This window comes from Trichosurus vulpecula, chromosome 2 (assembly GCF_011100635.1).
Source record: "Trichosurus vulpecula isolate mTriVul1 chromosome 2, mTriVul1.pri, whole genome shotgun sequence".
NCBI classification, from domain to species: Eukaryota; Metazoa; Chordata; class Mammalia; order Diprotodontia; family Phalangeridae; genus Trichosurus; species Trichosurus vulpecula.
This window is the reverse complement of record NC_050574.1, coordinates 83,692-107,141: the sequence shown is the minus strand read 5'-3', so window position 1 is coordinate 107,141 and position 23,450 is coordinate 83,692. Positions and strand designations below refer to the sequence as shown.

General features: G+C 44.8%; 1 protein-coding gene and 1 pseudogene across 1 annotated transcript; both read left to right on the top strand.

The window, feature by feature from the left end:
* The first annotated feature begins 1,902 nt into the window (after positions 1–1,902).
* Positions 1,903–23,450, top strand: LOC118839861 (zinc finger protein OZF-like). The gene is made up of 5 exons (XM_036747371.1): positions 1,903–2,012; positions 3,519–3,571; positions 15,087–15,213; positions 16,668–16,763; positions 22,020–23,450. The coding sequence occupies exons 2-5, from the start codon at positions 3,539–3,541 to the stop codon at positions 23,120–23,122; spliced, it is 1,359 nt and encodes a 452-aa protein (XP_036603266.1). The 5' UTR covers positions 1,903–2,012; positions 3,519–3,538; the 3' UTR covers positions 23,123–23,450.
* Positions 8,103–9,148, top strand: LOC118839863 (annotated as a pseudogene).

Genomic DNA, 23,450 nt, shown 5'->3' with positions numbered 1-23,450 from the left:
CTTCCAATGAGTGAGCCCCAAACAAAATGCTAACCTCTGAGTTTATTTACCCTTCTTAGGGCCAGAAGGCTCCACATCTAATCAGCAAAACAGTGTGGGCCTGGGGCGTAGCACCTAGTTAGCGAAAGGGTGTGGGCCTGGGGCGTAGCACCTAGTTAGCGAAAGGGTGTGGGCCTGGGGCTTAGCACCTAGCAAGACTTAATCAAAGGCACTTGATTACTCTAGCATTCTAAACGAGAAAACATTAAAAAAAAGTCCCACTTTAATATTACATCTAGTGGGTATGAAGTATTTTTATGATTTGGTACAAAACCAGTTCAAACTAATAATACTACAGGTATAGTTTGCTACTCTACCAGGGAGAAAAAGAAAGGGTTTTCTGGGGTCCAGTCATGATCAATTGTTAGGCACAGTGTCTTTGGCCTGAGGAGAAACTGCAGGGATAGTGTTTTGAGGTTAGGAGAAATGAAATTTTGGAATTGGAATTGGGGTCCTAGCACAGGCACCCAAGCACAACATCATTCCTGTCTTAAACAGATGGGATCCAAAATCCCTCAAGGGGACAACAGGTGGGTGGCATGAGGAGCAGCCCAGGAATCCCCTGGTCCCAGACACAGGCTTAACCTCTTCCCAGATCCCTGAGGGAATGTGAGAGGCGTGGCTAGCAGGTTCAAAGGGATAGGGGAGTTTGGACTAAGGCGAGTTGGCTGCCCATGTCCGCATCAGATCCCTTCCAGATAGAAGGGCGGGACAGGAGAAGAGGATGAGGAAGGAGTGGTTCAACAGCAGACCCCCCATTGACAGGGTAAGGGATGTGACAACCCCTCCTTCTCCTTCAGTGACCACCAAGATGGGTGGGGCCACAATGGTCAAGATCACAGAGTGGGGTATGTATTGGTTAGCAAACTGATAGGCTGAGCTGTCCTGTGGGTGGTCCCCCATGGCTCAGCCAAGGAGATAGAGAATGTGGGAGCTGGTCAGCAGAGGACTGGAGGGCAGCACTGGGCTGAGGCTGATGGGGCCTTCTCCATAACTTCCTCTGCATGTCTGGGGACAACTGAGCAGTAAGATGCAGCAGCGGACGGCAGCTCCCGGGCATCAGGGCCAGGGGAGGGAAGGCTTGGAGGCTAGGCTGAGTGGTCCAGAGGGGCCAGGTCCTCCTCGCCCCCAGGGTGATGTTCCCCAGGGATCCTCACCCACAGCCTTTTTCATCCATTTTCACCCCTCCATCAGGCCTTGCAGCACGTGGCCCCTCTTCTCCCCCTGCCTCCCTTTGATCATCCTCCAGGATCGGGATCGGGTGGCTGTGGCTCCCAGAGGGGCCGGGGCCAGATCGTCCCCAGAGCTCGGGGCTCAGTCCCGGGTTCCCGTGCTCTCCTCAGGGGTGCAACAAGGGGAGATCATGGTGTTCTTGTGTGCCCGCGAAAAGTCTAACTGGAGTGGGATTGCTCTGAAGTCCTCGCAGACTGAGTGGGATTTTGAGTATAACGGCCGAGCTCTTCCTTAACCTGGGGGAGATCAGTTATTGAAAAACGAAGCTGCTCCTGAATCCTGGAATCTGCTACTTCCCGTAAGGGAAATAGTTTGGAGGGAAGGGACGAATCAGGAGCTGGGGATGGGGCGGGGGGAGGGGGGGATAGGAAGTTCCGCCCCTAGTAAGGGAAAGGACTACAGAGCGATGACTTCTGGGAATCCGAGTCCTGCTGAGGAGGCCTAGGAGACCAATGAGCAAGCGGATAGGTTAGGTGCAGAGCCTACTGGGAAATGAAGTCCAGAAGTGGAGCAGGCTTTGAACGCCCCGGAAGTGAAAGTTTAGGCTTCCAATGTGAAGGCGAGACCGGCTGAAAGGTGGAGCGACATCCTGTAGGAGTCTTTCAGTTTCCTTGTCTGCTCCCTGCCTGCTTGTGGAGGGAGAAGGGCCCGACAGAGGGACAGGCAGACGCGTGACTGCGAGGAAGCTCCGGGAGCCGAAACTCGCGGGCATCACAGAAGGGGATCCTCCAGCAGGAAAGGTAGGGCTCTGTTCCCCTTTGTCGGAGTGACTTGCACTAGGAGCCTCATCCGTCGCCCCGCGATTCTGGGTCCGGGGAAGAGCTCTCCGAGCCCAGATTCGGGGCGCTCTGCGGGGCCGCCTTCCCGGCGCTAAGATGGACCTGGCGGTGACAGGGCGCGATCTCTGAGCGCTCCCGACAGGCCCTCGCTCCTGCTCCTCCAGGAGAGCCTGGGGTTGCGCGGGGCTGCCAGACGACACGAGGTGCCTGTTCTCGGCGTCCACAAGACCGAGCTTGGTCTGGGGTTTGAGAGACACCCTCGGGTGGATCTCGGGTGTAGGAGGAGCCCGACTGGTCCTGGGGCCCCTGTAGGAGACGGTGACCGGCTAATGCTCCGTGACAAGGAGGCATATCCGAAATTTATAGGGTGCTGTGTAGGCAAACGGGGCCACGTACGCTACGAGGTGATGGGGGATTAGGGAGTGTTGAAGGAGTGGTCAGTGCTGAAAGGAACAGGCGCCGTTAATGTCCACTGTAGGCGCTTGACCCAGCATTCCCTGGGAAATGGGGGGAGGGGGTCCATGATAGGTGGTTTTAGTCCTGAACCCTCCCTGAGTCTCTAAGGGTCCCGGTGGACTGAGTAATGCCCAGGTGGCCCATCGAGGTCCAGTTAGACCAGGGACATGGAGCGTCCATGTGTGTAAGTCCAGCAGACACAGAAGGAGGAGGTCGGAAGGTGGGACGGCAGTGAGTAGGAAACAGGTGTCTGAGCCAGGGCAGAGCCAGGTCAGACCAGTGAATCTTACCGGAGCAGCTGGTGCTGGCTGGGCCTGCTGACCTGAGACTGTGGAGAAAGTGCGGGGCCTGTGTTGAGAGGATGGGGAGAGAAGGGATTTTGGAATTTGGTTCCCAGCACAGGCCCCCCAAGCACCCCATCAGACCCAGGTCTCCCTGCCCCAGCTCCTGCCTTCACACTGAGGACTCTGGGAGGATCCAGGAGCTCTGCCTGCCAGGAGGACCTGGCCACTATAAATCCCTGTTGGGGGGATGCCTGTGAGCCTAGGAGGAGAGGGGAAAGAGCTCTCCCTGTATGGGATCCTTCTTCTCAACTAGCTCAGTCTGCAGAGGACCAAGGATTGGCCCAAGCAGGGACTGGGTGAAATCCAGCCACCAAACCTGGAGGAAAATTAGAAGTTTTATTATAAGGTACAACAAATAGCAATCCCCTAGATTATGCGCATCAAGGCAGTCAGCTTGGGATTAAGGTTACAGGTAGGACCGAGGGGCTTTTCTTTGCAGAAGTAAAGAAGAGAAGGAATTTCCAGGTCGCTCTAGGCTGTCTCCTGGTTATCAGAAAGGCTCAAAATTGGGACATTCCATGATTAGTGGGGACATCTGTGAGGAAGAGCTTTGGCTGTGGGGCCATAGAGGGTGGGGGAGCAGGTCTCTGGGGTAGACAAGGACCAGGGATAAGATAGAGGAACTTTACAGAATGGATTCACTTTGGTTCCTTTGTCATCTACACAGGGAGCCTGGATTCAGAGGGAATGGTCCCTGGGAGCAGCCAAGGCCCAGCCCAGGTGAGTGCAGTCCATCCACAGGCTTGACCAACATCAGCAATCCAGCCATTTCCATAGACCTAGAGGATGGTCCATGAAGCTGGTAATACCTGTCTTATGGGTTGTTTCTTTACAAAAAGACCATGAAAGTGATTCTAGTACTAACAACACTGCCTTGCTCCCATCTTCTGTGTTTTAAGATGGTTCTTTAGAACCCAGGTGTCTTGAGCACTTCCTGCCCCAAACCCCCACACATGTTGCCATCTGACGTTCTTTTTGTGAAGCGATCAGTGTTAAGTGATTTAACCAGACTCACACAGTTAGTAAAGTCTCAAATGTCTGACGCTGGATTTTAATGTGCATCCTGCTGACCCTGGCCAGTGCTATATCTACTTTACCACCTCTTCCCCCATGTGTTTTTAAGTTCTGCTTCATTTCAGGTGATTGACAAGGGTGACCCCTGCATTCCTTAGTGTATTACTCAGGGATCCTGTCTTTGCTCTCTTAATGCCTGCCAGCATCCCCTCCACCTACACACAGCTCCTCCCCCTCCTCTCTCTTTCTGGTGGCCAAACTCTCCCTTGTAGTGACTGAAGGCCCATGAAACCCTTCACCCAGAGTCTTGTCTGGGCACACCTGGAGCAGAGCCCTGAAGTCTCCCCCAGCTCTCGTCCTTTGCTGTGGTGTCATCAGAGCAGAAATTGTGCTCCTGGTGCTGCTCATGTCCTCCTGCCTCAGCTCACACAAGGCTTCCCAGGTCCCTCTGAAGCCCTCTCCTTTACCAGTTCTCAGGTCAAGTCAATGAGGATTTAGAAAAGCCCTAGATATACAAGCCCAGGATTTCTTGTGCAGACTGCTCTGGGGCCATCCTGCTGCTCCTAGGTTCCTAAGACTTACCCTGGCACAGTGACTGAGTGATGGACGGCTTCTCTACTGTTTAAAAGAGGCTCCTGGGATTCTCACCCTTGTCCCTGTTGGTCCTGGGCACCAGGACTAGCTTCACCACATACCATCTTACTGTACAGATTGGCTTCCTGGAGGGATAATTTGGTCTCCCTGTGCAGAATGTCCCATGCCCTGACAGAGACCATGAGAGCAACAAGGAGAAAAAGGAGGACTGACGGAGTCAAATTAGTGTGTCAAGGTACCTCAGACAGCTTCTTGGAAAATCTGAGTCTCCCATAGGCTGCAGCAGGTCCTAGATTGACCTGGGAAGGGAATAATGCATGGACCTGACTCAGGGCAATACTCAGTTTAGATGTTAAGCAGAAATCAGACACTCCTAGGTCATTCAACAAGTAAAAGGAGCTTTATTTAAGTAGAGCATAAAAACTATGTTCAGTATGGATACCATAGTACTTTAGCTTGAGTAGACAAGACTCCCCTCACCTCCATGTGGGAGCCCACCTGGTTGTCAGAGCAAGGTGTGGCATTGTGCCATTGGGGGAAATCTGTCATGCCTGAGGGGCTCAGATTTCACATGGTTAGACTTTTATTCCTTTAGGTCCCCAGGTAACTGCACTGATTTGTCTAGAGACCCTCAGAATACTGCTTGAAGGGAGGCACATGGAGCCTTTGCCCACTATGGAAGTCAGGTCCTTGGGATGGCTTTGTCACCTTTAAGGGGAAAAAGACAAGCTGGCCTAATCATATGACAGGGGTAGGACAGAACTCCAGGAGTTAGTGGCCCCTTCACACGTGGGGAGGTTTCTGCCTTTGACAGCCATCAGGTGAGTGGTCAGTGTAATTTCAAGACTGGTTGAAGGAAGAAAACCAGCATTTTTGATCAACCAAGTGCCAGGCGCTGAGGTCAGCACCTTACCAATACCTCACTGACCCTCACAGCCAGCCCTCGACAGTAGCCATTGTTATTCCCATCTTATATTTACTTATGTAGTCTGGAATATTTTGAGGAAACCATTTTTTACCTCATTTTTAAATTCAAATTTTTTACATCAGATATTAGCCATCTCTCCCTTCCTTTTGTACCACACACCCCTCCTACCTATATTGGGAAAGCAAGAAAAACTTGCTTCTATTACAAGAATGTCTGTAGTCAAGCTAAACACAATTTCTCCATGGTTATAGCTGAAGAAAATTATATCAGGTGGTACTTTGAGTATCAACTCTTTCCAGAGGCAGGCAACATGTCATCATGACCCCTCAGGAACTGATGGATCATTGCATTGATCAGACTTCCAATGTTTGTGTATGAATACATGCATTTGTATTAGTCAAGGACCAGCTAATCATCCTTCCACCTGCTTGCTCCCCCACACTGATAACAAAAGCAAACCAAAACCCATTCCACACAGTATATAGTGAATCTAAAAAAAATGTATACTCCCTGTGCCCTAAAAAATATTTCTCGTTCTCTCCCTGAGTCCTTCCCCTCTAGGGTTAGGCAGTGTGTTTCTTCGTCATTGGCCCTCTGGAGTCTTGGTTGGTCGTTATGCTATTTCACGGTCAATGCCATAGTATTCCATTACATTTGTTAAACTTACTTGTTCATCGCTACCCCATTTATGAAGAATCCTCCAGATTCTCTTTCTTTGCCACCTGAAAAAGAGTAAAAAATTTATAAAAATTGAATTTGTTTTGTTTAGGCCTAATCTCTCCCATAATCTCTACTCCTTCTCATTCCCCGTCTCCTTTCTCTCCTTTCCCTCCTTTTCACTAATGAGTGAAATGTATTTCTATACAGAACTCTGTGTTGTGTATGTTCTTCATTCCTTTGACTAGAGGACTAAAGTTCAAGCATCAGATGTTCCCACTCACTGCCACCTCCTTGTTTGTATAGATGTCTGCTTGTGCCCCATCATTATGAGATAATATTTCCTAACCTTCCTTTCCATCCACTCCCTTTGGTTTATTCCTCTTCCTCTCTTTCCATCTTTTCCTTAAGATTAAGACATAATAGAACCCCTCCAAGATCTTCTCTAATATAAATCAGTGTATGAGCCCTGAGGGAGATCAGAGAGGACACATGCTCTCTCCCCATATTTGGAAGGCAGACCTTGTTTGGCATCCCAGGCCTGAGCCCCACCCCTGCTTTTGCAGACTTCTGCTCTTCCCCTATTCCTCTTTATCCCCCATTCTGCTTGGCACAGATTCCCTTTACCCTGGTTGTACGAGCTGGGCCTGGTAGTGGTGAGAGAGCTGCCAGTACATCATCTTCTTCTAGTTCCCTGATATGGGTCTGAATCTTCTTGTCCTGTTACTCAGGATTTCATTGCAGGAATGCCCCTTGTGCCGTGTCTTTCCTCACTGGAGTTGTTCCAAGTGTCCAGGGACCTCCCCTCTTACTGCATGTGCCAACCTGGACCAAGGACTCTCACGATTTTTCTGGTTTTCCCCATCAAGATTTGGTCTGGTACATTGTCCAGATCTTTTAGCTGTTTGTGGAGAGGAGTTCACTGCATGCTTCCTCACTTTGCCATCTTGACTCTGTTATGCCCAGAGACAGTATCCTCAATTTACATAAATGGAGAAAACTGACCCAGATGTTAAGGGATTTGCCCAGCATCCCATAGCTGTGAGTGTCTGAGGGTTGATGTGAGCCTGGGTCATCCCCAAGGTCAGTCTTCCTGACTCCTGGACCAGTGCTCTTGGCAGAGGAGGAAGATGAAAAGCTCCTGGAAGAAATCTGGCACTAAGATATTTGATCAAGAAACATTCATTAAGTGCTTGGGACACACAGAGAGGCTAGAGACAATACAGTTTCTCAAGGCCCTCACAGCCTATTGGGGAACTGTGCCAAATAGGAACTAATTAAAAGAGAGAAAGCACTAGAATTAAGAGGGGTTGGGAGAGGCTTCCATTGATGAGACTGAAGTTGGGACCTAAGACAGCCAGTGCAGCCAGTAGGGCAGCTAGGTGGTGTAGTGGATAGACTGCCAGGCCTGGAGTCAGGAAACCTGAATTCAAATCAGGCCTCAGACTCTTACAAGCTGTGTGACCCTGGGCAACTCAGTTGACCCTGTTTGCCTCAGTTTCCTCAGTAAAATGAGCAAGAGAAGGAAATAGCCAACCATCATGAAGAGGTGGACACAACTGAACAACAAAAGTAACATTATGGGAGGCAGGAGGCAGAGATGAGAAGGAAGAGTGTGACAATGGGACTGTCCAGTTAAATGAGTCTAGCTACTGAAAATGTGTGGAGCCCAGCCAGGAGGCCAGGGTCACTGGACAGAAGAGTACACATAGGGAGGGACTAAGTCATAAAGGGCTTTACATGACTTTTGTATTTGTATTTTATACTGGTGGTTATTGAGTGGAGGGGCAGGGTGGTGACCTGGTCAGAGCCTCCCTTTAGTGGCTGAAGAGAGGACAGATTGGAATGGGGAGAAGCTTGAGGCAGGTAGACCTACCAGCAGGGTATCACAATAGCCTAGGCATGAAGACCTGGGTTCGGGCAGTGATCATTTATGAGAGATGTTGTAAAGGTAGAATCTGCAGAGCTGGATAACAGATGTGATGTGGGCAGAAGTTCGGTGCTCAACCATAAGCGGTCTGCTTTCTGCTGGAAACTACCGGCACAGCCAAGGAAAACATGCCTTTCCAATACCCAGCATTGACACCAGAATAAAAGAAAGAACTGTCTGATATAGCTCACCAGATTGTTGCTCCGGGCAAGGGAATCTTGGTAGCAGATGAGTCCACTAGTAGCACTGCAAAGCGTCTGCCGTCCATTGGACCTGACAACCCAGAGGAAAATCTATGCCTCTATAAGCAGTTGCTTCTGACAGTAGATGATCGGGTGAATTCCTGTATTGGAGGTGTTATCCTTTTCCATGAGACACTCTACCAGAAAGCCAATGATGGCCATCCTTTCCCCAAAGTCATAAAGGCAAAGGGTGGTATTGTGGGCATCAAGGTGGACAAAGGTATAGTGCCCCTGGCAGGGATCAATGGCGAGACTACCACCCAACGTCTGGATGGGCTGAGTGAGTGCTGTGCCCAGTTTAAGAAGGATGGAGCTGACTTTGCCGAGTGGCGTTGAGTACTGAACGTTGGGGATAATACACCTTCCCCACTTGCCATCATGGAGAATGCCAGTGTGCTGGCCCGATTTGCCAGCAGAATGGCCAGAAATCCTCCCTGATGGAGAACATGATCTGACGCATTGTCAGTATGTCACTGAGAAGGTCCTGGCTGCTGTCTACAAAGCTCTGAGTGACCACCATATCTATCTGCAGGGGACCTCGCTGAAGCCTAACATGGTCACCCCTGGCCATGCCTGTACCTGGAAGTATTCACATGAGATCGCAATGGCAACTGTAACTGCCCTTTGCTGCACTGTGCCTCCTGCAGTCACTGGTATCACCTTCCTTCCTGGGGGTCAGAGTGAAGAAGATGCCTCCATCAACACCAACCCCTTGCACAAGCCATGGGCCCTGACCTTTTCTTGTGGCCAAGCCCTGCAGGCATCTGCCCTTAAGACCTGGGGTGGAAAGAAGTAAAATGTCAAGGCTGCCTAAGAGGAATATATTAAGTGGGCCACAGCTAACAGCCAAGCTGCTCAAGGCAAGTATACTCCAAGTGGAAAGTCAGGAGCTGCAGCAAGAGAGTCTCTTTGTCTCTAACCATGCCTGGTAACTAAGTCAAGGCCTTCCACCTGGTTATGCCCTAACACTCCAGGCCATCCCTCACAGTCCAGGAAGAGGCTGAGATCCCAGAGCTTTGTGCTGAACTCTCCCATCACTCCTAACTTGTGTGGTATTGTTCCTCTCTGGTGAATCTAGTGATCCCTCTTCAGCCCACTTTTTCCAATTAACAACTATTTAACAAGGAAAAAAAAACAGATGTGATGTGGGGGAGAGAGAGTATGAAGAGCAGAGGATGTAACCTAGCTTTGAACCCAAGTGATTTGGACCAGGTGCTAACTGACATTTGAGGTCAGGAGCATTTGGTGACTCTAGATGGAATACCTAGAGAGAAGCAGGTTCAGAATACATTGTTGGTGTGGGTCAGATCCCAGGATGGGAGCAGGGGCTCAATCCCAGCACCTAGCCCTGCCTGAAGTATTCACAAGAGTGTCTAGGTGAAACAGTAAGGCAGTAATAACAATGTAGATGATAATTGTCAAAATGTCTATGTAGTTCTGTATCCCAAAGTATACAAGACTCTCCACATGGAAGGAAGAAGAAGTAAACCATTTGTTCAGACACCAGAGAGCCATATCCCATAACCAAATGCTTAGCTTCCACAGCCAGTCAGTCCACTTCATCATAATAGCAAGGAACCCAAAACATTCAGTACAGAATATCACAACAGGGAGCCTGGCCATCCCGAAACCTCTCCAATCCCCCTCCTGGGGTCTTCCCCAAAACAAATTCACAGTACAGCTAAGTCAGCCTGTTCAGCTCTAACAATCACAAGGCCAGAAATTAGCAGCCATCAGCAGCCACAACATCTTCCTCTCTCTCTTTAAGCATTTTCTGTGACATAACTTCCTTTTCCTCTCAGGAAGCTCCTCCCACCATGTAGCTTAGGCTTCCTGTGATATAAGCAGGTCACATGGCCTATTAATGGGTGGCAAAGATCTTCAAATCAAAATTGCAACTACATTAGGGCAGGAATCACAGTCTAACATGGGGCCTGCAGAGCTTTCCAGCTGGCTGAAAGTAGACAAGTTCAGTAGATTTACTGTTGCCAAGAAGGCCAAAAATCAGATCGGGAGCCTGCAGAAGTAGGATCCCATTGTGGGCAAGGGAAGCCTTTATCAACTTTGCCACAGATCAGACCTCTTGAGGAGTACTGAAAGCTTACAGGTCCCCAGACTGAGCTGTCCTTGAGATCCTGGAATGAGGCAGCATTCACTATCACCAAGAGAGCAGGAAGACCCAGGAGAACACAAGCTCAGCCCAGACACTCCTGCAGGAGGGCACAGAAACTGGCTTTAAGTTGAACACTGAAATCAGTGGTGATACAGAAATGTGAGGGAGGAATGTTGGGCTGTAAGAAGGGATGAAGGGCTGGTTTTAGAATAGTCTGGGAAGATGTGTATGAAGTGATGCATAGGAAAGGGAAGAGAACCAGGATAAGTTTATATGGAGACAATGCTATAAAGCTTACCTTGGAAACCTGGGAATCCTGATGTGTGTCATGATCTGCCAGTATTCCAGAGGACTAATCAAACATGCCACCTGCCTCCTTTTCTGATATATGTGAAGGACACAGTGCAGAATGAAACTTTTGGATGTGGCCAATGTGAAATTGGGTTACACATGTTTATACATGTTGAAAATGGCTTGGTTTTTCAGTTAATTTTCAGTGAGGTTGGGGATGAGAGCTGTTTCAACAGTCCAGCTAGCAGCTACTGTGGGGATGAAAAACCAACAACAACCAGCTCACAGAACGTTGCAAGACCAGGTTATTTTGATCTGCTTTACTAAGGAAAGCAATGTAAAGGGGTTAACAATCTTACTTTAATCCAGCATACAAATATCATTCACTTAGTTCAAGGGAAAAACCCAGCACCCTGAACTTTAGAGCACATGCAAACAAATTACAAACATCAACAGACAGACCAAATACAGTTCATAGTTACCAACATCTGAGTTCAGCCGGGAGCTCAACAAGGGCTGGCCCAGAGTCATGCAATACTCCTGCTGTGGGTCAGAGCTCTGGAAAAAGAAAGCCAACCCTTGGTTTTATATCTTTTTCAGGGTCAAGGGTGAGTCACACATATCACTCATCCACGTGGCCTAAAATCATCACAAAAATGTGACTCAAAGTCACGTGGTCTAAAAGCCTCTAATGTCACAAACATGTTACTCAAACCCATGTAAACTAGGCTTTCCCCGAGGCAAGGAGGTCATCAAGGACTCCTAATTTAATCAAGGAAATAAAGGCCAGACTCTTCAAGGGCACTTGGTTGAATTAAGTGCTAAGAGCCCATTTTGATTGCCAATACAAGCACAAAAGAAGGGGATTTTTTCCCTAATAGAAAAAAAAAAACCCCTATTTATTATCTATAGGATAGTGCTTATTTCCTTCCCAACTTCCTTAAGGCTTTAGGGAGAATCATTTTTTTTTTTTGTCTCCAGACTTGAGAGCCAAGAGATAGACACATTGAGAAATGGTAGCTTCAGAACCACTCTGACCCCTGAAGCCCAACCAAGAGCTATATCCCAGGGGAACGACCTGCGGACTCTGGGGAAGGAGAAGAGAATTTGCATTCATGAAGTGGCTTTGAATGTGCCCTGGGAGATCCAAGCTTGGGGTCTCTTTTCCCTGGACTCCGAATGCACTTGTGGTCCAGTGTGCCAGACTCTTGGGGATGCTTGTATACTTTGGTCCTTGCTATACTTCTAAAGGAAACAGCTTTAAAAAATAAAATAGGAACAAACACTTTTAACTTGCCTGGCTTCCCCTTGTCCAATTCTGATTTTCAAGGAGTTGCTTTCTCCTTTAAGATTCTGGATCTCTCATAAAATTGGGAAAAAGACCCAGATGTACAAAAAATATTCATAGCAGCTCTTTTTGTGGTGGCCAAGAACTGGAAAATGAGGGGATGCCCATCAAGCGGGGAGTGGCTGAACGAGTTGTGGTGTATGAATGTGATGGAATACTATTTTGTTATAAGAAATGATGAGCAGGCAGAGTTCAGAAAAACTCTTGTGAAGTGTGCAGAACCAGGAGAACATTGTACACAGTAAGAGCCACATTGCGTGATGACTGACTTTGATACACTTAACTCTTCTCAGTAATGTAAGGACCTAAAACAACTCCAAAAGACTCATGATGGGAAATGCCATCCGCATCCACAGAAATAAATAAATAAGTAGTCTGAATGTGGAGTGAAACAGACTATTTGCTCTCCTTTTTTGTTTTGGTTTTTCTTTCTCGTGGTTCCTCCCATTCATTCTCATTCTTCTATATACAACATGACTAATGTGAAAATATGTTTAAAAAAATGTATATGTAGAGCCTATATCAGATTACATGTTGTCCTAGGGAGTAGAGAGGCAAGGGAGATAGAGAAAATTTAAAACTTGTGGAAGTGAATGTGGAAAACTAAAAGTAAAGTAATTAACAAGAAAAGATTCTGGATCTCCTTTTCTAATTGCTTGACCTTCTTTTCATAATACTATTTTTCTTGAATTGTTCTTATTTTTCTTTTTAGCTTTTCCTCAACCTTTCTCATTTGATTTTTAAAGTCTTGTTTGAGTTCTTCTATACATTCTTTTTGGCTATTGACTATTTGACATTATTGGTTTCAATATCTTCCTCTGAAGAATAATGTTGGTCTTCTCTGCTCACGTAGTAATGCTCTATGGGGGGATTCTTTCTCCTCTGGCTGCGCATTTTTTTGTAATTGTTTAATTTTTGCCAGCATCTCTAGTCCTGGGGTATGGGTATAATGCCTCAGGCCTCAGATCCTCTTTCAGCTCTCCCCTCTGACCTCCAGCTGAAAGCAAGACCTACAGCCTCTTGCCAGTACCCACAGCCCCACTGCTTCTGCACACACAAGATGTGTCTTGGTACCTTCCTGCCCCTATAGGGCCTCTTCAGCACAGCTTAGTTTGAACCTCTTTGTCAGCAGAGGTTCCCTTGATCTTTCCAGGCTGAGACACCCAACTCACCTCAGTGTCTCAGGGTAAAAATTCCTGGGGCTGGGGTAGCCTCCCAACCCAGCTGACCCCAGGGCTTGCTTCATCTTATTTAAACTGACCAAGGACTTAGCCTGGAGGTGTTTACTCTTCATAGGGACTGAAACTCATCCTGGGATTCTTCTTCAGTTCTTATCTGATTGTCCCATGATGACCAATGTTCTGCCAGTAATATTATTTAGTTTCATTTTTCTGTGTTCACCCTGAGTTGCTATTGTTTCTCTTTGGGGGAGAAAAATCTTGAGAGCTTGAAATTTTCTGATCTACTTGGCCTTCTCCTGAGAATCCTCTCCATATCTGACTCTTAAGTGAAAAATGAGTGACTCAGGGAACCCCAGAGGAAAGAAAATACTTAGAAATTCTTGGGAATCTCAAGAATTATGAAAGAACAATAAATTTCTCTATTGTTCCAAAGTAAAATAATAGAATAAAGAAGTGAATGGTGAAACATGGGTTATAAGTAGACCCTAAATCAGATGTTTTAAAGAAGAAATCACAATGATGAAAAATGAATCAGCACAGGATGGAGGGTTGATCCCAAATATCAGAATGTTTGGTTAGGTGAATTCTGTGTTTATGGTTGAAATGGAAGAACATCAGATTCCAAACTCATTTGTGAAACATAAGTTGTGAATGTAGGAGGCTGGAAATATAAGTGACCTCTCCCAAGTATCAGAATATTCTCAGATCTGGCCAACCTCTCCTATATCTGTATGGCCCATCAGTCGGCCCCTTAACTCATTCTCTTGAGTCTCGTTCACCCAAGTTTCTACAGTTCTAGAGATGTGGTTAGATGATTTATTTCTCAGAAAGAAACTGGCTAAATTTTTCTGATGAATTATTTCAAACAAACCCAAGATAATTAAATATTGCTTTTCTTTTTGAAGCAATAAGAGATCCTTCCTTTCTCCTTCATTGTTGTTCTTAAGTAACTTAGTAAACCCACTAGGGCTTTTCTGGGCAAAGATACCGGAGTAGTTTGTCATTTCCTTCTCCAATTCATTGTAGAGGTGAAGAAATGGAGGCAAACAAGATAGAGTAACTGGCCCAGGGTTAGAGAACTAATACACTTCTGAGGTTATATTTGAATTCATAACGATGAATCTTCCTCATTCCAAGCCCAGGGCTCTCTCCACTAGGCCACTTAGCTTGCTTTTCTCCATCATAGTTACTCTTATTACCAAGTAATTAATTATGTAATTAAGGAATATATGCTATAGATAATGGAAAGCAACATCATAAACTGTTCTGTCTATAACAACCTCATACCCAGAGTGACCTCAAGCTCTCAATGTAACAACAGATAAGGCTCCTTCACTTGCTGGGAACCATCTCATACCACTAAGTGCAGTCCAGATTCTGATACATATCTTTCTAAAATCCTCTTCATGTTTTCATGTAGATAAGACTTTATTTCAGCCATTCAGGAAGCAAACTAGATCTTTTCTTTATCTTTATTCTCTTTTCAATGATCATGTTTACTGTTTGTTTTTCCTCCAGAATGCACTTATAGCTGTCATCTCCTCATAGACTTTTCTTTAGAATATATCACTTAACACCAGTTCTGATAAGGAAGGAATTTCACATCACCCATTCTTTCTTTTTCCTCCACCAATGAACCTCCCTCACAGATAGAACACACAGTTTCTCCCTGATTCTGCAGGGAGACACATTCCATAATAAGATATTTCTCAGCCTTTTTCCAACTGATGGTATAAAATGCTTCCCTCAAAATTCTATCAGGATCTTACTGTGGTTTCAAAAGGTGACTCTGACACTCATAATTATGAGTATGATCTTTGTGCCAATCACTTCTCTCTGATTGAATTTCTTCCTATAAATGAATGGGGTTTGGATTATTTAACCCTGAAGTGTTTCTCATTTTATATGATTACATTCTATAACTTTTGATGATTTAGGAGACAGTGACTTTTAAGGATGTGGCTGTGGACTTCACCCAGGAGGAGTGGGACATTTTGGACCATCCTCAGAAAGAGCTGTACAAGGAGGTCATGCTGGAAAATGCCTGGAACCTGCTTTCCCTGGGTAAGGACACTTCCCCTGCTGACTCTGAGTCTGCAGTTAATGGGAGTATCTTCATTCCTTGGTATGCAGGCTTTGGAGCATTTATCTATTATAAGAGAAAAGTGCATGTCTCCTGTGTCCGAGAGACAGACTCCTCATGCTACCTTGTTTTCCTATAGAAAGTCTTTGCATTGTTTCATAGGAAGCTGAGGGTTTCTTTTGTTGCTCCTGATGCTCTTACCGATTCTATGGAGATCCAGGTGAAAGATCCCATCAGTGTGGAAGAATCTCAGACATGTAACCAATCTCAGGGGTTGTTTGATCTGCTACCAAATGTCAGAAAACTGCTCAGGCAGTTTTTCCTTGCAACCCCTTCCTCTTTGGGATGGGTCTAATATTTGGAATATACTTCTGTTTAACAAGCATGCATTGGTAGTTCAGAGCTCTCACTTGTGGCTGGTGTAGCAGGTTTGTCCTTGATCTTTCTTCATGTTTCCCTAAACTTCCAGCACAGATGGTGGGAAAGGAAGGGAAGGGAAGAAACATTTACATTCACCTGCTGTTTACCAGGGGCTGGAACAAGGGCTTTCTTTACAATATTATGTCACTTCATCCTCATAATAACCTTCCAGGTTAGGAGATATTATTATGCCCATTTTATGCTTGGGACACTGAAGCAAACAGATGTTAAGTGACTTGTCCAGGGGCACACAGCTACTAAGTGTCTGAGGCTTCATTTAAAGCAGGCATTCCTGAGTCCAGGTCCAGAGCTCTCTCCACTGCACTACCAGCTGATTCTGACTTCTAAACAATGGAAACCACGCAATGAGCCCATCCTTTCTTGAAGAAGGTGCACAACATCAAATTCTCTGATTCCCAACTGTTTCCAATGTTTTCTTCCCCACCTTTCCCCAGAACTCCCCAAAATGAATGCTATGGAAACTTTCCATGAGGATTCCTGGGAACCACCCTGAAGTCCTTGCTAGCATGCCCCTTGTGAATGCCAGGAATAACTGAGACTGACTGAGAAATAGAATTTGGACCACCTTGGGAGACTGTCACCCAAAGAGTCCCTGGATGAACAGTACACAATGTTTATATAGGGGTTTAGGGACTGAGGAGCCAGGTAGGCAGACTGGGCTAAGGCTGATTCATCAAGGTACTTGTTGATTGGGCTTGAGGCTGATCTGACACAATTACCCTTTTATCTTGTTTTGGGTCTAGGAGTTTCTAGAATGGAGCACAACAGGATGGGGGCAGAGGGTTTGGCTGTTTCTCAGAACAGGTTGTACAACACATCCTACTTTGGGTTACTTGCATCACAAACACTAATGGGTCAGTACAGACTCCTACGTGTGACCACAGTGGAGTGATCCTCAAAATGGAGCAGCTCTGTATCCACAGACCTTTCTCTAAAGAGAACTAAATGACAAGTTTCTCTCCATGCTCATCCCTACCTGACTCCCCATGCCCAGGGCTTCCAGTTCCCAGAGAAGATGTGATCTCTTACTTTGAGCAAAGGGAAGCGCCATGGATGCTGGAGCAAGAAGGTCTGAGGAGCCTCTTTCCAGGTGAGTGAGGTGAAAGCAGGTGTTTGAGAGCTGTGATTATGAGAGGCTGCTATGTGTTGTGGTGAAGGAAGTACTAGATTTGGGGGCAGGAAGACCTGTCTGGGAATTCTTTTTCATTTGTTTTATTAGGAGGGCTTCCTGGGCCAGTCACTGTACTATGGAGCCTCAGTTTCCCCATCTGCAAAATGAGAGACTTTGGCTCCATGGCCTTTCAGCTCCCTTCCATGGATAAATCTATCATCTTATAAGAAGTTGCCATTTGGAATTTGTGGAATGAAATCTGCTGGAAGTGCCAAAAGGTGTTAGGCTGTCCAATATGAGTTCTTTCTTAGATTTTCTTCAAACCCACAAACATTAAAATCTTGCTTCATGCCAGGCCCTTTGCTAAGCACTGAGATCATAAAGAGTTGCAAAGGATGTCCTCAGCCCTCCTGGATTTCAGTCTGGTGAACAGTCCAACAGCTGTGTAGAAAGCCAATATGGACTGTTTAAATTGGAGCTGGACAAGAAAGGGAAGACCCTAATGTGGGGGTCCTGGGAAAGGCGTATTGTGGAAGGTAGGCTCTAGCTGGGGCTTCAGGGAAGCCAGGATGAGCATTCTAGGCCAAAGGGATAGTGAGAAAAACCCAGGGAGTGAGGAGTTGGGGTGTCCTGTTCACAGAACAGAGAGGAGGCCCATACCCCTGAATTATGGCATATGTGGCGGGAGAAATAGGGTGAAAGAAGACTGGAGGAGTAGGAGATATGAAGGTAATGGAGTGATTTAGCAACCCTAGGAAGCATTTTACATTGGATCCTTTTGCTGGGGAGGTTGTTGAGTGGGTGGTGATGTGGTCAGGTGAGAATTTGGGAAGATGAACTTGACAACTTGGTTGAACTGGACTGTGGGGACATGAAGCAGCCAGAACAACCAACAGGCTCTGAAATTCCCCAGATGTGAGGTGATTGGGGCCTGACCCAAGACAGTGAGAGTGTTGGGAGAGGAGGGGGTGTATGGGAGAGATATCACACAAGTGGACTCCCAGGAGTTTGCTCTAGAATGAATATGGGGTCAAGAGTGTGAGGAGTGCATGAGGATGTCTCAGATAACATTAGGAATGTAGGGTGATGGGAGGGTTGAGGAAAGAGAATGGGTTTCATTTTGCAGAAGGTAAAAGGAGGAGCAGGAGAGAGTAGTGTCACTAAAGCTTTGAGTGGAGGATATCAAGAAAAAGGGTGACTGACAGTGTCAAAGCCTGCAGAGAAGTCAAGAAGAATGAGGATCAAGAAAGGGCTATAGAATTGAGCAGTTTCAGGGTTATTGCTAATTTGAGAGAAATAAGTTTTAGCAAAACAAAAATGTTGGGAGCCAGACTGCAGAGAGTTTCAAAGAAAGCAAAGGAAAGGAGTTGGAGACACTAGTTGTTAATGGCCTTCTCTAGCTGTTTGGCTATCAAATGGAGGAAAGATATTGGACAATATCTCATGATGATTCATAGATCCTGACGCTGAGGCCAAAAAGGAAAAGAAGGCATTTGAGTGAGATGAGATAAGGAGAATAAGACAGTCCTTGATAAATATCCAGCTTCTTCAATGAAATAGGAGCAAGAAGGTGTGGATAGGTGGGGTGGGGGGAAGAGAACAAGCCATAAGGGAGTTCTGGATGAAAAAAGGTTTGGAAAAGCTGCTGTGGTGAGTGGCATGGGGAATCAGTTAGGGAGATGTCAAAGGATTTCCTTTCCACAATGAGAGTCCACCTGGAATTGTGTAGCCTAAGTTTGTAGTGGACCCAGGCACCCTGGTTTCATGGTTTTCTCCCTCTCATCCAGCAGCACACAAGTAGGAGTGAAACCTGCTGCCTTACTTGGAAGTAATCCAAGGCTAAGCTTTTTATAAATCATCACTCAAGTCTCGTTCCTGATCTGTATGACTTATTCTCTGTCTCATTCTTGGAGAATCATTGATCAGGTTCATGTAGGTGATGACCACCTCCTTTTAGGGAGTTGGGAGGTGGAGACTTGAAGGTGTCCCCTTGAATGAGACCATTCAGGAGCCTACAAAGAAGCTGGGGCCCTATGTCAGCCCTGGGCCCAGTCAGGAAATCAGTGAAGATTGATTGAGCCCCTTCTGTATTGATTGAGCACAGCTTAGCACTGTGCCAAGCTCTGAGGCTACAAAGAGAGGCCAAAGAAAGTCTCTGCTGTCAGGGAGCCCCCATTATAGTATGAAAACATGGAGATAGCTGGAGAAGAAGCAACTGAAAATGAACCTTACTCTTAGTTGATCTACTTGAAAAGAGACTGTTTTGGACTGAAAATATATTTAGTTCAATGGGAAAATGAGAGAATACAAGGAATGAGGATAATGACAGTCTGAGAAGGAGAAAAGAATTGGGGGGAAATAGTCTAAATCAAAATCATAGTGATATAACTAGTATCAATAGTCATATGAAATAATATTCTAATTCTGTATTGATCAGAGAGATGCAAATGAAAACAGCACCAAGGTACTAACTCACACCAATCAGAGGGGCTACAATCACAAAAAGGGAAAATGTTGGATATTGGAGGGGATGTGAGAAAACTGGGACATCACTACACTGTTGGTGAAATTGTGAACAGATCCAGCCATTCTGGAGAGCAATTTGGAACTTTGCTGTAAGTGCTATAACCCTGTGGATACTCCTTGATCCACCAATACCACTGCTAGGTCTGTATTCCAAAGATATCCCAAAAAAAGGGGACAAGGACCTATTTGCCCAAAAATATTTATAGCACCTCTTTTTGTGTGGAAAAGAGTTAGAAATTGAGTGAATGCTCTTCAATTGGGGAATGGCTAAACAAGCTTTATGATTGTAATGTAATATTATTGTGCTATAAGAAATGGTAAGCAGGATGATATCAGAAAAACCTGGAAAAACTCACATGAACTGATGCGTAGTGAAGTGAACAGAACAAGAAGAATGTTGCACATAGTAACAGCAATATTGTTCAATGAAGAACTATGAATGACTTAACTTTTCTCAGCAATGTGATGATCTAAGACAATCCCAAATGATGGAAATTCATTTTTTTAAAAATCCCTAACCAGTCAATGAAATGATTAGTGGTTACTCTTTAAAATATTTACTTTTCTAATTGCTCATGACAAGTAGTGTATTAAATGATAAATGTACTTTAAGGTTAATTGCACAGATTTTTTTAAAACAATGTTTACATTTAAAACCCCCTTTGTAAGGATAGAATTTCTTCAGATAAAACTTTCTTTTTCTTAGCAATGGAAAACCTATTATACTTTCATTGAAACTCTAATGAGTGAATAATCTGTGTTGCCAAACAGTTTCTTTGAGAAGCTGAAAGGGAGGTGAATAATAAAAGTTCCAATCAGAAAACAACCTGAACTCTGTAATGAGATACACTTTAAGGTTGGTTTTTATGGAAAGGTTGTGGGGGGTCCAGGATGGTTACATTGTGGCCTCTAATGTGCATGCATAGCAGTCCTGGGTCCAAAGAGCCTGTGATCTCGGCTGCAAGAATGTAAAGCCCAGTAACATCTTGATCAGGTCGTTACAGCTTTGATGAGATGCGATTACAAGGTAACCCAGGAAGGAGAGGACTACTCTGCTATAGTGGCAGTCAGCCGGTGTGGGTCTGTGCATGCCTGTGACATTGGCACATGAATATCCCACCTTCCTGCAAATTTGGAAACAATTTGATGTCGAATTGAGAAATAGAAAGAATGTGTTGTATGTAGTCAGAAGCAGTCAGAGTGTCATATTCTCACTGCATGAACCCCAAAAGGATTATATACCTGACCATCATGATATGGAATCACTGCAGAAAAAATCCCATTATAGTTGAAGTATGTATATGCTTGTTGTCCCAGAGGATAAATATCTCAGCCACAAAATTAGGCAGTTATTTACTGCTTAAGGTGCCATTGACAAATTTTTAGTTCAAATCCCTTGGACCACTGTCTGGAACCTCTCCTAAATGGGAAATGGTCTCAAGAGGACTTATACTGAATCATGCTGTCCACTTCCATGTAGAAGAATGATAGACCCAGCCAGATTCATGTATGAGACACATATATTCAGACATAGGAAATGCCATGCATTTTTAAAGGTATGATTATCATGAAGATTTTTTTTTAGTAAAAACAGATTTTATTTTTTAATATGATAGTTTATTTTCCCCTATTAGATATTAAAACAATTTTAAATACTTGAATAAATTTAAAATTCCAATTCCTTCAGTCTTTCCCCTCTCCCTTCCATGAGATGGTAAGCAATCTTACATGAGTTATACATGTGCAATCTTTGATCCAAGGATTTTCTTTTTATTGTAGTGAACAGAGGCATTTAGAGACAATTTTTTAAAGGAAATAAGTAATCACTATACAAATAAATTAATAGTCCAAGGGGCAGCTAGGTGGTGCAGTTGATAGAGTAGCAGCCCTGGAATCAGGAGGGTCCAAGTTTAAAACCAGCCAGAGACCCTTGAAACTTACTAGCTGTGAAACCCTGGACAATTCCCTTGACCCTGATTGCCTTGGCAAAAAAAAGGTTTGTTTTTTTTTTTTTTTTGAAAAAATTTAAATAGGCCAGAACAAAATCTTTTATGTTTTAGGTAGGCACATAAACCAGTACTGGTATTTTTCATGTGACCTCAAATACTGTAAAAGAAAAAAAAATGATTGAAAGTTGTTACTAGGGACATTACATCATATTTACAAATATGAGCAATGATGAAATAATTAGAGTATTTATGTGTACACCAAATCGTATAATATCTGTGAAGAAAGAATTGAAAGTGCAAAAGATGAGAGTGGGCAAGAAAAGAATGAGTAAAAGGAACCTTTCTAGTACTATGGACAGAGCTTGCTAAGTCACAGGTTTGAGTGCATGTCTCAATTTAGGATTTAGGGTCAAGTTACTCAGCCATTCTGAGCTTGTGGCCTTGGTTTTTGTAGAAAGGTTGTGGGGGGTCCATGATGGTTTCACTGTGGCAGTTTCAAATGTGATAAGAACATACTGTATCTGTCACAGGTTTGTTATGGGGATCCAGTGTAACCATGTGTGAAGCTCTTTGTAAACTAAATCATTTTGGCATTTTGAAATAATTGTTTCTGCTGATTTGAAGACTTTTGATGTTTGAAGACCTTTCTTGTGGCCTGAGGAAAGAGAATGTAAAGGATTTTATGTTCGGCCAATGAACAGAAGGGGATATAATTAGATATGTGTTTGTGTGTATATGTTTTCTTGCTTGTTTCTTTCAGAAGGAGAAATCAGACTTGAAGTGAAGAAGACTCCTTCAGTCCTAAGCCTTTCTGTGGAAGAAACTCAGGAGCCAAGATTCATGGGTGATGTTCCCTGTGACTTCACTTGGAGAGAAATCTCTTCTCTTCATCAGGGAATCTACACTGGAGAGAAACGTTATGGATGTCATCAATATGGAAAGGCTTCTACACAGAGGACTCATATTAACGAACATCAGAGAATCTACACTGGAGAGAAAACTTATGAATGTAATCAGTGTGGTAAAGCTTTTACACGGAGGGCCCATCTTATTATACATCAGAGAATCCACACTGGAGAGAAACCTTATGAATGTAATCAATGTGGAAAGGCTTTTACACGGAGGGCCTATCTTACCCTACATCAGAGAATCCACACTGGAGAGAAACCTTATGAATGTAATCAGTGTGGAAAGACCTTCAGAAGCAGCTCCAATCTTGCTGAACATCAGAGAATCCACACTGGAGAGAAACCTTATGAATGTCATCATTGTGGAAAGACTTTCAGAGGTAGCTCCCGTCTTGTTAATCATCAGAGAATCCACACTGGAGAGAAACCTTATGAATGTAATCAGTGTGGAAAGGCTTTTACACAGAGGGCCAATCTTACCCTACATCAGAGAATCCACACTGGAGAGAAACCTTTTGAATGTAGTCAGTGTGGAAAAGCTTTTAGAGAGAGCTCCAGTCTGGTTAAACATCAGAGAATCCACACTGGAGAAAAACCTTGTGAATGTAATAAGTGTGGTAAAGCTTTTACACAAAGGTCCAACCTTAGAGTACATTGGAGAATCCACACTGGAGAGAAACCTTTTGAATGTAATCAGTGTGGAAAAGCTTTTAGAGAGAGCTCCAGTTTTGTTAATCATCAGAAAATCCACAGTGGAGAGAAACCTTATGAATGTAATCAGTGTGGTAAAGCTTTTATAAGGAGGGCCCATCTTACTGTACATCAGAGAACCCACACTGGAGAGAAACCTTATGAATGTAATCAGTGTGGAAAGGCTTTTACAAGGAGGGCCTATCTTAGAGTGCATCAGAGAATCCACACTGGAGAGAAACCTTTTGTACTGTTAATGGAATAGGAACATCTTTCCCATCCATTAATAAGCCTATGTGACCTACTTTGAATCTGAGTAACAGGAGGCTGTGGTGGGAAGACTTTACTGAACTGGTGGAGCAGGAAGAGTGGGTGAGGCACACCTAGGAAAGAGAGCAGGCAGAGAGTTAGAGAAGCCAGTGGGAGTGAGACAGAGGGGAATTTTGCCTAAGAGAGCTTGTTTGTGGGCGGCCTGACAGAGAGAAGTCTTGGGGATGGCGGTGCTCCCTGCATTGGTAATGCGTACCAATTTCTTTGTTACTTTGGTGGATTTAGCTTTCTGGTATCAGAATAAATATCTTGGTTTCATCTTT